This window comes from Fringilla coelebs, assembly GCF_963513975.1.
Source record: "Fringilla coelebs genome assembly, chromosome: 8".
Taxonomy (NCBI): Eukaryota; Metazoa; Chordata; class Aves; order Passeriformes; family Fringillidae; genus Fringilla; species Fringilla coelebs.
Window position 1 is genome coordinate 28,075,394 of NC_140066.1, and position 16,149 is coordinate 28,091,542.

A 16,149-nucleotide genomic window follows, 5' to 3' on the forward strand; every position below is an offset into this window, starting at 1 on the left:
AATGCAGCAACACGCAAGAACCTCAGCCTTTACAAGACACCTGTATGCACGTCTCACTGTCAAAAGCAAATCTTGTTTCCCTGCTGAAACTACAAACTCCACTGTGACCTGTTGTGGACTGATCTGCAATCAGACTGAACACAATATGAATTCATGCTAACATCTGTTTAGCAAACACAGAAGTGAATTTCCTGTTCCTATTCCTGGACTACACGGTACAAGTTGTTTATAATGAAAATGAATAATCATTTGCAAAATATATTTGTCTACAGCAAATGTTCATTCTTTAGGAGGCACTGGATTAGTTTTGCACATTTTCAAATGAAATGGCAGTGTTAAAGCCTATACACTTATGAATTTGAGCCTAATAAGTGTAAAACTTTAGCTGTCAATCCTAAGGTTATAGGATGCAATAAATTGAGACTGCACAATCAAATTAAAGCCTGTGTGAACTACTTGTGGTGCAACCACATTGTCAACTGCCTGGCTCTGTATGGCTGTGGCTAGAACACTGCTGCAGAACGTGAACTTGTTCCCTATGCTGTCACTGGTCAGCCACAGCTCCAGACATGAGGCAATAATGTAGTGTAGTCCAGATTTGCTCCTGTAGTCTAGTTGCTCCCCTACCCAACTTTTCCTTTTCTTCAGCTTAGGCTGAGGTGAAAGAATGAATTTACCACACGAAGTAAGATGTGAAATTTTCTTGTGTTAAACTGCTGCTTCAGAAATTATTTAAGCAAGATGAAAACTTTCTCATGTCTTCCATCAGTTTGTGCTGTCTCTTCTGAGAGCTCCTCCCTGTCCCTGCAGTAGTCAGCTCTAGCAGTTCAAAAGGCAGTGCTAACAAGGATGCAACATGGGGAAGGTGTAGCTGTAGCTTTCCTAGGACAATTCTCTTTGACTGCAGACAAAAATTGTCTTCCCTGTCTTGTTCAGACAGCTAGTGGTTTTTCCTCTCCCTCTTTAATGCTCTTGGCTCTTGCTCAGCTATCCCAAAATGAAAGCAAGAATTATCAAAAGATCTGTCTCTCTTGCTGTTAGGCAGCTCTAGCTTTGACTAGTAAAACAACTGACCTAATTCTGTTTCTAGTCTGGGCCCAAAGACCTTGACATCTTAGGGTAAACATTGTGTCACTTACTGTGTTTGTCAGAAATGTGAGGCTACAAAGGCATCTTTGGAACTGCATGTAACGATGCTGCTTATCTTTCCTATCCTTTCCTTAAAGCAATGTGACATAAAACCAGTGGTGGCCTAATCTTTCTCCCCAGAGGAGACTGGGGAGGAAAAAAAAAAAAAAGAAACAGGGAAGAAGAAATGTATCCCAGAACTGGTTTTGGACACAAAAATGAGCAAGTTACTTGGTGAGAGTAAATCCAGTGCAACTGAGATCTGCAGAAATCAAGGCTGAATCCTGTGATGCCACCTGCTGCAGTGCCTCAAAAGTACTTCTGTTGATACAGTGAAGTGATGCTTCCCTGAACAGATGTGCTTCGAGGGTGAACGACACTGCCTCAATAATGAAACATATACAGCAGTTCAAGTGTAAATTGGTCTTATATTGGTCTCTTGTGTGCCACTTTGGCCACATGAACTGATTTTCAAATCCCCTCAACCTGGCTGACATGCAACTCTACACTATGAGAGAACAAAAGCACCTGCTGCATTTTGGAGACATTTAAAAAGCCTTGAGCTGGTACAAGTTACTCCAATTAAATGTCTTTCTTCTAATAATCCATACTAGATGCTGAATGAAAATGCTTTAAGAAGGCTGTTAATCGTTAGTAGCAAAATTCAAAAAAATTTTTGTTCTTGGATACTGCTTCCTTTTACTCTAAAATGGAAGAAGATCTCCTGGGTACTGGCTCAGATTTCAGAGGTAACAGAGAGCGGTGGATGTAATTTTTGACATCAAAAGCACAAATATTCCTATTGCAACAACTGAAGCTATTTTAACTTTGAAAAGCAACTCACAAGGTTAAATGTCTACTTCCCAGTCAGTTCACTGGACTAGTTCTTCGAGGTCTAAGAACAATTGAACCCACAAGTGAATATGAATGTATCATTTATTTGAGGTGGACAATTCACATCATTAAAAGTCACAGGTAACAAATTTCATCTGGAATTTGAATCAGGTATTTATTTTCAGGGGCAGCTTCAGAGAAATACAAAAGATAAGCAGCACGCATAATGATCAGATGCGGCTGAGGGAAAAAACCTAAAACCTTAAAGCCCAGAATGCAATTTAAACAGAAAAAAGCAATCCTGACTTGTGATGAAAAAGATGCATCTTGAAGGCAATCCACTGAATGGCTTCTTCAACTATTTATTGTTTAAAAAGTATGCAAACCATGGCACAGGCATATACAACCCTTTCAGCTGTGAGGAAAAGAAAACCTCATCCTAACAAATTCATTGCATAAGTTCAAAGTAATATACAGAAAATTTCAAGTAAGGGATTGTGGTCTGAAGTAAAAATTCCATTTCATATTTAAAAAAATTAGAAGGCTATTTGCTTTTCTTCTCTCCATCCACTGGTTGATCCGTTTCAGAGTCATACTGGTACTTTTCCACACACTTCCTAGGGAACCAGCCTCGTTCTCTTATTCCACCTTAAGACATGAAAAGTTGCATTAACTTAGAACAAAACATGGCCCACTACTGAGGAAAAACACAGGACTGGAAGACACATCAAGCACTTACCTAAGTTATTTTCTTCTACAAGACAGAACACCTAAGTAATTTCTAACATCATTGCCAGGGGATGCACAAATTTTCTCCAACTACCTAAAATGTTTTCAGACATCTCCAAAGTTCTGCAGTGCTCTGCCTTCCTTGAGAAAATTCATCTTCATACCCTATCTGAATCTTTCTGTCTATGAATCAGGTTTACAGCTCCTTTTTCTACACAACAAGGGCACAGGAAGCAGAAAACAAACTTGTCTACCACAGACTTTCACACAGCTGATGACTTTGTGTTCATACCCAGGCTGTCTGTCTCCCATTTCCTACTTCTCTCCTGGTAAATTCTCCCAATCCTTTTGGCTTTTCCTTATAAATCACATTTTTCTATTATCCTAATAATTCTCATTTTTCTCTGTTTTCCTCTCAGCCCTTTACAGTTGATCTTCCTCTTTCTTGAGATGCAATAACTGCTTTTATTTGTAGGAGTATTTCAGCAGAGGCTCTGCCAATGCTCAGGAGGATGGAAGGTTTACTTCAGCATCTGGGAAGCTGTATGCCTTTTCTTTTCTGAAAGTGTTGACTCATCTTAAGATTATCATTGAGTCTATTTTCCACAGAAGAACTGATACTTAATAATTCATTTTGCCATCTTGCTGTACTGCAACTTTTTATTCCTGCTTATTTATAGTATTTTGCTATACATTTCTAACAAAACTCATCCTATTTTTGAAGCCTAGTCTGATCCAGCCTCTCAGGGTTCACCAAGTTCTCCTACCATACCACATTTTAGCTGATTTAAAAAACTCAGCATTCAAATAGAGGAGATATGTCCTACTAATCTTCACAATAAGCAATGTAATACAAACTATTGCCATGTTCATTTGCATCCAATGTTTGAAGGAGTTTATTGGAATGAGCTGCCAGGGCACTTCCATCCCATGAAGGTTTCAGACTCCCATGAAAAGCTTGAACTCTTTCAGTGAGGCTGGCAGCCTCACTTGTGCAGATATGAAATGCACATGCAATGAATTAACAATTGTTTGGAAGAAACAACAGAATCCAACATACCCTCTGGCAGGTAAAATTTTAATTCGGTCCAAAGCAAGAGGTCTGAAGTGAAAAATGTAAAAGCTTCAATGCAGGCGGCTGTGATGCTGCCCCTCAGCAGGTCAGCAGGAGTCTTTAATATCTTCAACACCCCCAGTTAGTTTTATAAATGCATATTAAAGTCTCTAGAAATTATTGCAAACAAAGACATGACGTCTCCAAGTTTTTAAGATACGCAAAGATTAATCTCTGTAGTTTATGGAGTGTGTAGGTAGGAGGCCTGGATGTGTTTAAGACAGACCACTATTTAAGTATCAAAAAAATGAATCATCCTTAACCTCTCTGTGGTCTAAAAGTCTAACTTTTCCTTAAAATATGAGGTGTCCCCCTTCCCACTCAACTTTCAATAAACTACTATATCAGTGTTCTGTCAGACAGAGTGAGTTAATGTTTATCAAAACTGGGAAGTCTGTGGAAGGTGCAGAGAAGCAAGTGCCAGTAATGTTATCATTCTACATTTTGAGAAGTGAACACATAATATTGGCCACATTTCTAGACAGCTATAAAATTGATTTGCAATTTTTAACAGAAAAAGTGAAATTAACTGCTCCATACCATCAGCAGCTGAGATGAGAATCTTCTCACCATACATCCAGTGTCTGGGGAAGGAAGCATAATAGGTAATTAGATGCCAGAACACAACTCAATACTTCTTTCAACCAAATATAAAGGTCTGGAGCCACTAACTTTAAGCCTCTGGTGGCTAAAATCAGATCTCCTTTACTCAGTGCAATTCTAGGTTCTTCAGTGCATGGTGTTGTGAAGAATGTTTTAACACCTTTAGTCACAGGGCAGCAGACACCACTGTAATCTTCTATGGCTCGATACCGCACCTACAGATTGGAACAGAATGCAGCAATTTGTTTTTTGAAGGAATTATGGCCTTACTGCTAAGTTTCACACTAAAAAAATCAATTCAAGAATACCAAAGATTTAAATATAATGACAGTGGCTGTCAAAGGGACTCTAAATTCTAATTTACTGCTTAACAATGAAGCCCAGTCCTCTTTATTATCATGTTTCTTCCCACCTGGAAACTAAGAAGCAAATGCAAAGGCTAAGTGGGAAGATTAACTAAGCAGATTTGCTATACATTGTTTGTGTCACTTAATTACATTTATTTATATTGTTATTTCTATTATTTCACAGTAATTTTACACCAAACTTCAACAAATACTTACACTTCTTACTCGCTTGTCTGCTTTCTGTTTCAGTTGCTCTATCTATAAATGAGTATAAATAGAGATTTAGGCAGCATTCAGCACAAAATGAAGCCAGGTGTTGAAATCATCCAACAAACACAGGAAGTACCATTAACAGTTTGAAACTCTCTCAAAAACATAACTTTTTAGTCCATCAAAAACGGGAGAACATTTAACAGAACCCCTGTACATATATTTCCAGCCTTAGTTATTAAAAAAGCTGGTCTATTATTGCAAAAGAAAGCAGATCATTGGATAGCGGGGGAAAATCAGCTTGAGACACCATTGAAGAACAGTTACCGTCAAACTGTATTGGTGACATCCATCTCTAACTGGCCAGTCCAGGCCATCTCCCTCAGGAATCCCAGACCATGTAAACACTTGCCTGAAGTTCTTCCATTTACTTCCCATATCATAGGGGAAGATAAAGGTCTCACCCGTTTGGTAGTACTGGATTCTGTCTTTGGCCTAGAAAATAATTAAGAAGCGCAGTACATAAAAACACTCTACACACTGCAGTCAAGCAGCAAATATTAAGAAGGATGGGTCATAAGCCCTGTATGGGTCCATGGGCCCTAAAGGCAAACATTTTCAGGCAAGAGCAGTGAACTCCTGCGATATCAACCCAGGCTTTAAAAACTCCTTAAATTCAGAAGAATATCTGGTTTGGGTGCCCCCATCCCTGTCAACCCCCATTTACTTTTTAACAACAGTCCGCTGAATACATTGATAATTCCCTCCATGCTCTGATATTACTTTACTGCTCTTTTTTAGAGACCAATGCCTGACTATTTCTCAGTTACATAGGAAAGCTTCCACAGCTCAGAATCCTTTGACTAATGATCACGAACATGACTCATCACTGGTAGTGCCAACTCCTCCTCTGAGAATGCACACACAGGCATGATCTGAACTGCCCACATTCCATAGTCACAGCTTTACATTCCCACAGTTCTGATGACATCTAGTGGAGCAGCCACAGAACTGTGTTCTCTTTGTTGCAATAATGCCATTTTATTAAATATTTGTGTATTAAAGTCTGCGCTCAGCTTTCAAAAGGGATATATTAGCAGCCTGTGTTTTACAGTAAAACTTTTAACATATTATTCCAAATTCTACAATATAGTGATAACAGGGATTTCTTTCACTTATGTTCCATTATCCCATTATTCAAAGGTCTAAGAGGACTTGGATCCAGCCATATCCCTTGCAAAGAGCTGACATTACAATACTTTAAGTACTTATACACAGTCAAGATTCTCATACTAATTTGGCACACAAAATAAAAGAAAGACAACAAGACACTGATGAAATGTTTGTGGACTTACACAAAAACTAACCAGGCAGAATCAAACTAATTTCTAAATGCTGAGTCAGTTTTGCTTCCTCTAAACTTAGCTTCTGTTGCTTGACTATATTTCTCCTGAAAAATCTTATGAAAATCTTTATAAAGATAAGGAAATCCAACAGAAATTTAAAGGACAGAAGACTAGCTATTTTCTAGTACTTCTTTAAAATCAAGGTAAATCCTCCCTTACAATCCAAAGTAAGAAAGGGGTAAAACCATGAGTCAAAAGATGCCACTTTGAATGGGTCAGCAAGGTGGACAATTAAAGCTACAAGCAGATGTAATGACTAAGACAGCTCAAGTTTTAGATGAAAACACCCACAAGTAGATAAGTAAAGTCTTTTCAAAGCAAATATTATTCTATGTTCAACAAACTCCTCCAAAACAAAAGGAAAATCTATGCATTTACACGATTTCTCATTTCTTTCAGTGCATTTCAGAGATGGTAAGGGAAAAGCTTGTTGTAGGTGTTAGGTCAGTGGTGAACTGAAATAACACCTTTGGTTTTAACCCAGAGATGAAACAAAAGAAATTATAAATATGGAAAATAGACTTTGTAACAGTACAAGAATATTATAACAAAAGCATACCTTTTCTTCAATCCAGGATTCGATTGAAGTTTTATTTGTCAAAATTACTTTCATCTGAAATAGAAGTGTTAGGTGAAATTAGGATTTATTTTCTACAGAAATAAACAAAGTTTTCTTTGTATAGCTGATGTAACAAAGTAAACTTGTTTTAAAGAACAAAACAATTTTTATAGACTTAAGTGAAACATTTGTTACAAGCTAACCAGCAGAGATACACGATCTAGAACTCTACACTTAAGACAGTATCACACAGTATTGCACTTCATGCTTAAAATGTGTCTTTTTTTCCTTCCAAAGATCTCCAACATTTTAAGAAATATATCAGGCACCTATTTGCAGGGACAGGGCAAGTGTTTTGCCTTTTTCGGGGAGTTTATAAACTCCATCTCATGTTTTCTTAGTTCATTAGATTTTCACATCCAAGAAAAATATTTTAAAAAATGAAAAATAATTCCAAAAATCAAAAATAATGAAAAATATTTTTAAAAAATATGAAAAATAATTTTTAAAAAACCAAAACTGTGGTAACAAAAGAACTGGGACAAAGCTACACAAATCCCTGAAAAAGTTAAACAACAATATAAGCTCTGGACAACTGTTCTTATCTCAATCCTGAATTTTGTTTCTGCTCCACAAGCACACAGAACTTACAGATTTTAACTTCTTTGTCACAGAGCCAGAGACTCACCTGGATAATAAACAGCATGCCAACAGCAATAGTTGTTCCTAATGCCAGTCCTAAGGCAAATAAAGATGCAGCAAATGCAGACAGTCCAAAGGGAATAATGGGACGAGGGTCTCTTTTGGCTGCACTCATGTCAATCTTCACAGAACTCCACCCAAAAGATATCTGCAAAGGGAAAAATTCCATTCAGCTCTAGAACTTTCCAAGCGCTGAAACAAAGCAAGTTATCCCTATGAAATCTGCCTCTGAAAGTAAGTGTCCAACATCTGACAGAAATAAAGCAGAGTGAGAAAAAAAGTACTTAAAAGACTTTTAACTTCAGAAGTTTGCTGCTAGATGGAAAATGAAACCACAATCACCATCTTGCAAGCTCCACAGGCCCAAAAATCAGCAAAAAAATCTGGACTCTGGAATGTTAAAAAACCCACATTCATCAGTGTCAGGTGGACAATGTTTGCATAGAACAGTCCCTCTTTTCCATGGAAATGCTGCAGGTTTCCTCTGAGAGCTTTGCAGACAGCAATTCTCAACATCATCTCTCTGCAAACACAACTCAGCTGCTACAAATACAACTTCATCTTTATACTCAGGTGATATTATCAAGCTCTTCACTGCAACCACAAACGCTGAAATCAGAGCTTATAATCTTAACCATGGATCTGAAATTAGGGGTGTATTCCAGAATAAGCTTTATTCACTGTTGAAGTTTTCCAGTTAAAAAAACCACAGCTAACATATTTATCTTTAGTCCCAAAAATAATATACTTTTTTTCTTGAAGAAAGAGACACAATTCAAAAAAAGTGGCCAGTAAAAGAAAATAAACAGGATCTAACTTGTGTTGGAAATAAATAACAGCTGTTTTCTGTGCCAGCCAAAACACAGCCTGTCTCTCTACATAAAGTGCTACTCAGAAACTGTCTTCAGTCCATGTAAAGCAAGAGGAAACTCCCCATGGTTATGAGATGCAACAGGGAAAAAAAAGAAAAAAAAAAGAATGAAAATAGAAACAACTTTCTCTGAATCTTCCTCCATTCTCATACATCTTACAGGTACACAACAGACCTAGAAGTGCATGTGGAGAACAAGGAATTCCAAATGCTTCTTCTCAGAAAACCAAATTCTCTTGTACTTACAGAGATAAATTATGCACCTGACTTAAATAATATTTTAAGCATTTAGTTATGTCTTCTTACTCTGTTGTAAAGCTGAGTGTACATTGTCATAATAAATATGAAAGAAGCGTGAATGCATCCCAGTGGAGCTAAGAGGAGAAACAGAGTGAAAGACGCATGATTCTGGTATCCACAACAGTTGTTGATCCAAGGACAGTGGTGATCCATCTTCATCACACATCTGTGAATAATAAATATTGATTAATATAGAGGACACCCATGATGTTTCTCAAAAAACTCAAAGGGTGGATGATTTTCTACTTCTCAACCTCCACTCTTTTATTTGAACCCACCAATTTCTGACAGATAAACACAGTAGTTTCTTTTCAGTTGCTATTCAGAATTATATTCCATGTTGTAGAATTAAAAAAAGCAAATAAAAAGTGCTTCCAGGTCCTTCCCTCCCCAGTTATCTGTCCTCCCCTTTACTCAAACTATCTAGTTGCTAATAATCACCATAGTACACAGCCATAGAATAGGACTTTTAAGAACTATGATCACAATAATTAAGCACTACTGTAATGTCAGTTTTTAAAAATTAGAATACCAGGAAAATAAAGGAAATATCAAATTCCCTTGTAGAAATTGTAGAAAGAGTATTTAAAGAAAGATATACAGACAGAAGCTTGATAGTGACACTTTCTTTTCAGAGGTAAACCCTCTGAAAGCTTTCTCAATTGCTATGTATTGACCTCACACTACTGAAAATCCTTTTCAAAATACATTTAACATGTGTAAACACCCTAGAGACACTCTTGTATTCAATATAAAGGCAGTTATTTTGGTGTAGTTTACAGATGCAAAAAAAACCCCACCTGAATAAATGATTTGTTCACATCCCAAATTACCTTGACAGGTATAAAAGTCTACGTGACCACCTAAGTGATCAGCCCTCAGTGCAGAGATTGTCACTCAAGGAAAAGGGATTTAGTTTTAAATCTGCGGATGATGGAGCCAAATTATTGCACTGCTCTGGGGTTTCAGTTCCTGTTTCCTATAAAAAACTAACTGCACATCTTGGGTTTATAGAAATAACAAATGAACACATATGTTGCAATATACACCACGCTCTCTTAGGAGTCCTTCAGAGGACAACCTGCCTGGACTGCAGACAGCTGAAGTGCCTTGACTTTTTTTAAGATGCACTAAATTCTAGTGACAGCTATTTGTAATAAAGTCTCCTTTGTATCTGGACCATTATATTGGAAGATAACAAGGTGCAAACTTCTTAAGTTGACCCAAAAGGTTTATTACTTCACTTAACATGCCAACTGCTCTCAAAAACCCACTTTGGTGAAAAGTGAAAAAAGCAGTCCAAAATTTCCACTCAAATCAACATTTAATTCCCATTTGGAAAGATGACAGAATAGATATTTCTACTCTCTAAGCAGGTCAATGTTTGGACTCAGAATTTAAAAATAAATTCAGATGATTTTTAGGTATTTGCACTCGCATCCCTGAAGCAAGGCTGCATTGTTTCGTTAGCACCACCAAAAAGTTCTTACAAGAAACTGATTTCAAACTATAAAGAAAATGTTAAAGACAGTCATTTTTCTAAACTAAAGCACAGCAAAACTGCACAGATATCATACAACTAGAAAGCAGAAACACTTGAAAAGGCTATAGTGCTCATATGGAAGCTTTTTAAAAAACTACAGTGCAAGTGCTGGAAGCACAACTTATGGTAACAGCCCATCATTAGATCTGAAGCTGCTCTAAAATGGACTTTCAACAGCTGTGAAGAGGAACAGTACCTGTTACACTTCCGACAGTGGTGTGAACGAGGTGCCTTGTAAGACTGACACACTTTACAGTATTGGAGATACATGCAATCCTGAGATTTTTCCTTTAAACAGAAAAACAGCAGTGTTAGATGTATACACAACTCTGCTGGCAATGTTTATCTTGGCATTTTCCTAGCTTTTCATTTCTTCTGACAGGGTGTGTTTCATAGTCCAACTCTACTCAATGGTAGGTGTCAAGGAGAGGAAAAAACAAAATTAAATGATCTCCCAGCTAATCTCTTGGCTATCAACACAGGCATCTCCCACTGTTTAAAGTGCTGGCTGCTAAAAGAAATAAACAGTTCTTCTGTCAGGAAGAGCAACTGTACAAGCAGGATTTCACAGTGAACTTCTGAGAGTAAAAATCAGAACGTTATTGTTCTAAGAAAAAAAAAGTCCCGAGCACATTTTCTCTCCATTTTACACAATAAACCACTCTAAAGTTACTAATAAGATACAGCACTGGTAAACACTGATGTTCAACTCTCTCACTATCTCTTCTACACACACCTACAGCAAGATGAAAGACAGAGACACTTGCAGACAGCAAGTAGAGGCCAAAATCTTGCACTCAGGGAGCACCCAGTTGTCCTGCTAAGATGATTATCAGGATCCTCTTCTGCCTAGACTCTGTCCTGAGTAATATTCCACAATTAGAAAGGTGACCAGCACTAAACTCGGCATCATGCCACAGGAAAACAAACTCTGGGCAGCTGCCTTGAGATACTGAACCTGTGTCATTCTTGACTACAACTCTTCCAAGAGATTACTGAAGCACAGGAAATGCAAATTTCTATCTTGCACTGTGTCAAGAAGAAGGTAACCATATAATTTTCTGGCTTGCATAAAATAAAAAAGAAATTTTCTAAATTAATTACTTCTAACTGTTACTGCTGGCAGCAAAATCTCCAAACCAGGTGGCTGCAGGAGCATGCAGATAACCTTGAGGTTCTCATTCCCAGTCATCTGTGCTTGTTTTCTGTGCTTTGCTTTGAGAAGCCCCTAATATAATAAAACACAGCAACTCCTGCCAGCCAAGCAGCATTACCAGAGCCCTGACAGCGCAGGGAGAAGGGCAGCAGAACAGAAGAGAGCCTCGGAGAAGCAGATAAAGGACATAACTCAGGCAAGCAAGCAGGAAGCCCGCTCAGCTCTGCAAGTCTGACAAAGCAGCAGTCACGGAAATCAACAGTGTTGTGCTTGCTGGAGGGGGGGTCAAGGAAGGGCCACCTGAAATATTACAACACTGGCCACTGAAGACCACCAAAGGAGACCCCAAAAGGCCACATAAGGACTTCCAATAAGGAACATGACAATGTAAAGCACTACATATACACCACATATACATTAAGTAAGTAAGTGAGGATAGCTAGTGAACGTGCAATCAGTGTGGCTGATAAAAACTCTGTTTACCCAACGCCCGGCACACTCCCATTAGAGGAAGGGTATTTGAAGGATCCAGCGTGCTGCTTACTAATAGCAAAACTGTGTTAGAAAGTTTCAATCTGTCCGATTTCGGTATCAGGAGCAAACTGGGTTGTACTGGAAACTCAGGAAGCGGCAAGACCAAACCACATAGAGGCAAAGAAAAGATTTCAGAACAAGATAAAGGAGGAAGGAGTGGCCTGAGAGCGTGTAGCGTTCCTGGAGGACAGAGGATGAACAGTGGCACCCAAAGACATGCGATTTGTACTGTCCTGACCGCGGGAGCGGCCGGCCCGGCCCCGGGGCTGCCCGCCGGGCCCCCGCCAGGCCCCGGGACGAGGCGGTCGCAAGGCAGCGCTTACCGGCGTCCACCCCAGCGGGACGTACCCGGGGCCCACGAACATGGCGCTGAAGTAGTTGTAGAGGATCATGACGGTCCAGTTGAGCAGCATCACGAAGTTGACGCTTCCCCCGGCCGTGTCGAGGGGCCAGTACCAGAGCGCGGCGTCGGCCATGGCGGTGGCGGAGCACACGGCCACCACGGCCAGCGCCACCGCCGGGCCCCAGTGGCACAGGCGCCGCGCCCGCTGCAGCGCGCCCGGCCCCACCATCGCCGCTACCGCCGTCCGGCCGCCGCCGCCCCGCCGCCGCCGTACATGGCTCCCGCCGGCTGCCGAGGGAGAGGGCGGGAAGGGAAGAGGGAAGGGAGTGGGAAGAGGAGGGGAGGGAAGGGAGTGGGAAGGGGAGGGCAGGGAAGGGGCGGAACGGGGCGGGAGCGGGGCCCGCGCTGCCACCGCCCGCCCGCCCGCGGTCCGCTCGTAATACGGCCCCGCCGGGAAACAGCGGCCCGCCGGTAGCGCCGCAGCCGCGTTCCTGCCCCCTGCAGGTTACGAGGCGGGGCATGAGGGGCTGCGGGGCGAGAGTGACCCGTCGCTGCCGCCTCTCCTCGGTGCCTGCGGTGCGGCGCGATCCCGCTTGCCGAGGCCGCTCAGGGGTTGTCGGGACGGCCGAGAGGAGCTGAGCCGTGCCGGTTAAATCGCCTGAGTTTCGCCGGAACGTGTGGCGAGGCGCCCGGGGGCAGGGTGGCGTTTTGGTGTGGCAGAACGCGGAAGCGGCGCGGTCCGGAGCGGCGCCCCCGGCACCGGCAGCGCCATCGCCGCGATGTCCTCCGACTTCGAGAGCTACGAGCAGGACTTCGCCGTGCTCACGGCAGAGATCACGGGCCGCATCGGGAAGGTGCCGAAGCTGGTAGGAGGTGAGCGGCTGCTCTGCGCCCCCGCGGCCCTCGCTCCGCAGGCCCGTACGCGAGAGCCGCTCCAGCTGCCGGCGCTGGGCGCGCAGGGCGGTGGCGGGAGGTGCCGGCGTGGTTTAGCGAGCTCTCACCGGTGTGACTCCTCGCTCCTTACGCAGCACTGTCACCTCCCTGGCCCGGGTCTGTCCCAGCAGCGAGCTGTCTCTTGGGATGTGTTAAGGATGATCTGACCGAATATTTGTTCGCTGGTCACCTGTAAGGATCAGCCCTTCCCTTCTGCCCGGCTCTGGGGGAGTTACGCCAGTGCACCTGAAGGGCTGAGCAGAGCTGCTGGGGGATGCTCCCTGTGCCAGCATTGCTGCTGAGTCCTCTTTATTGTGATCATGCCACGACATCGCTAATGGAAATCAAGTGTTTTTCCTGTGGCACAGACAGATTTTATGTGTGGCTTAATCTGAATCAGTATTTTTGCTGCCTACTCCTCGTACGTTTGATTTGGATAATTGACTGTGGTGACTCACAGGCAGGAGCAGATTCAGGGAAATCTGTGTTCATTTACCTTAATGTGTTTGTCAGTAGCCTGCAGCGTTCATGGTCTAATTCATGATGTATCCCTGCAGTAGAGTCAACACTGTCTGTAGGAGTAGAAAGATGAAAATTTTAATCTTGTTAATCAGCCCAGCTGAACCTTCCAGCACACAGGAATCAGTGCCCCCGTGTAGGGCTCTGAGTGTGAGAAGGAGGGAAGCTGACACTCGTGGTTTTCCCATCTGTTCCTCTTGTAGCTCAGCTTAATGCCTCTTCCAGCTCATTTAATACTTCTGCTGCTGCTTCTTGTGCATATTACCCAGAAATCTGGGACCCTTAACCATAGGAGTGGATGCTGTGTGAGAAGGAAGTAAACACATACTAATGGTGTACTTTTCCATATGACTAAAGGAAAAGGTATCATGCATCCAGGACCAAAGAATAACATCCTACTTTTAGAGTGGGAAATGCATCATGAGCTGATGAAGTAGTGACTCTAAACAGGATTTGAGGTAGGTGGTCAACTAAAATGTGTGATCTCAGGGGATTTTGAATAAAATATATTTTTGATTTTAGAAGGTTATGTCCAATTCTAATCTTAGCAAGTTCGAAAGTCTTCTGAAAAAACAGGGTTGAGTTCTGTGGTTAAAGGAAATTATGCCTTTGCCTTGGCTTAACAAAGATGTTTTGCTCTTGATCTTAACAGCAAGAACACAGAGAGAATTCAGTCAGAACCTGCAGCTGAGGTGGAAAATTTTGTTTGTTTTTGAATGGAAACTTACAAAATGAAGAGATGAGAGAGATTCAGAGTTCCTGTGATTGAATTTTAGAACTGCTGTGTATTTTAATCTGCTCTGAAATTATATTTAACCTGTAAATGGCCACTGGAACCATTTGCTGAGATGATGCAGGGAATCCTTCACAAAGGCAATTTAAGGACCTCTGGTAGGAGCAGGAAGACATCATAAATACACTACTGGATCACTCTGAAAAGCAGTAGTGTCAGATTGATTTATAGGAAAAGAGAGATTTAATTCCCTAATTGTAAAGAATAGAGATTTGAGTTCCTTATTGTATAGATTCTGGAAGTCATCAGAGTCTGTTCCATAGTAGGAAGAATATGAAGGATATTCTGCATAATAGTAGTGGATTTCCATAATCCTCTCCTTGAATCAGTCTCCCTTATTCACTTAGGGAGATTTTGGAGCTTAAATAAAAGATGTTTAAAGAGTATTGGCTTCAACAGTGACATAGCCTGGAAGCAGCAGGCTTTGAAATCATCACTCTTTTATGACACCCTTAGAAGGTTACTTCTTTAATAGAATTTGCCATCCTCTTGGAGGAGACAGAATGAATGTTCCCTGCAGGACCAGGAATGTGGTACTGGGCTAAATGGAGTCAAGATAAGACAAAAGTTAATTTTTTTCATTCCATGTTATATTTGTGGTTGGTTATAGGGGGTTTGAACTGACTTGCATTATAGCTGCTTCTTGCACTGTACATTTATGGCTTAGCTATTGCCTCTGTTTTCAGGGCTATTCTGTCTTTCATCAGGGGAAAAAAATTTCTATGACTTCAAAACAAACTGCAGTCTTAGCTAGCAGAGGCATTTGACCACTTGGAAAAAGAAATCTCTGATTATGCTGAACACTTTATCTGAAATATTTTAAATACACATTTTTCCCTTGTTTCTTAATAGGAACATTTGCAAGATCTTTGCTTCATCACCAGAAGTTCCAGTTAGTTCTTGTGGCGATGACTGGGAGAGCCTCAAAGAGAGGATTGTGAGGTGGGAGGGGAGCTGAGGTGACAGTTTGCAGCAGCAGTGATTTGAGAGATTGCTGATGGCCTTCTTCCTCCCCGCTGGAAGAAGCAGATTGAAAGGTGTAAGGACTTGTGCCACTCTGCATAATAAAGAGAGATCTCCTGAAGTCTAGTGACTGGTTATTTCCCTCTGCTGCCCAAGATGGACCTGCTCTAATGGAGAAATGCTGCTTAATTGGTTTTGCAACATTCCTGCATTCCCTGTTGTCGGGACATGATGCTGTCCTGTCTTCCAGGAGGATGATGGCTCAGCTGACAGTCCTGTTGTCACAAATGCATAAGTAGTTCAGCAAGAAATGTAACAAAGGCTCTCTGATATCGCAGAAACAATAAGCAGCAGGGACAATAGAACATCTTGGGAAGAAATGTCTTCTGCTGTTGAGGCAGACATCACCTGGGGGATTAAAGAAAGTTATAAATAGAGAAATGCCTTTTAAATAGATTTTCTGTGTTGCTGCTGCAGGTCTTTGAAGAATGAAGATCATTGACTGATGTGATTTATTAATGCTCCTTGGTGTTTCAGAGAAACATCTGTCTTATCATTTGGC

At 41.2% G+C, this 16,149-nt stretch overlaps 2 protein-coding genes across 5 annotated transcripts in view; one reads left to right on the plus strand and one right to left on the minus strand.

Moving 5' to 3' along the window:
• Positions 1-2,046: 2,046 nt before the first annotated feature.
• Positions 2,047-12,742, minus strand: ZDHHC6 (zDHHC palmitoyltransferase 6). Its single transcript, XM_084209875.1, has 10 exons — positions 12,360-12,742; positions 10,543-10,634; positions 8,810-8,969; positions 7,619-7,780; positions 6,931-6,984; positions 5,293-5,460; positions 4,972-5,013; positions 4,478-4,623; positions 4,346-4,389; positions 2,047-2,610 (listed from the first exon to the last, which is right to left on the minus strand). Exons 1-10 carry the CDS (start codon positions 12,606-12,608, stop codon positions 2,507-2,509), a joined length of 1,221 nt encoding a protein of 406 aa, XP_084066001.1. The 5' UTR covers positions 12,609-12,742; the 3' UTR covers positions 2,047-2,506.
• A 376-nt stretch (positions 12,743-13,118) lies between these two features.
• Positions 13,119-16,149, plus strand: part of VTI1A (vesicle transport through interaction with t-SNAREs 1A) — a 253,126-nt gene continuing 250,095 nt past the window's right edge. For all 4 annotated transcript variants that reach the window (XM_084210020.1, XM_084210021.1, XM_084210018.1 and 1 more), the window contains exon 1: positions 13,119-13,252. In XM_084210020.1, the coding sequence (XP_084066146.1) occupies positions 13,159-13,252 (94 nt within the window). In that variant the 5' untranslated portion in view covers positions 13,119-13,158. The remainder of the gene's footprint in view (positions 13,253-16,149) is intronic.

Bases quoted from the DNA above. Each gene is read 5' to 3' on its own strand.
- ZDHHC6 (XM_084209875.1), bottom strand. From the start codon at position 12,608: ATGGTGGGGCCGGGCGCGCTGCAGCGGGCGCGGCGCCTGTGCCACTGG. The intron at 5,461-6,930 runs GTATGCTTTTGT...ATTATTTTCTAG, and splicing joins AATCCTGGATTGAAGAAAAG to GCCAAAGACAGAATCCAGTA. The intron at 2,611-4,345 runs GTATGGAGCAGT...TCATGTCTTAAG, and splicing joins TCTCATCTCAGCTGCTGATG to GTGGAATAAGAGAACGAGGC.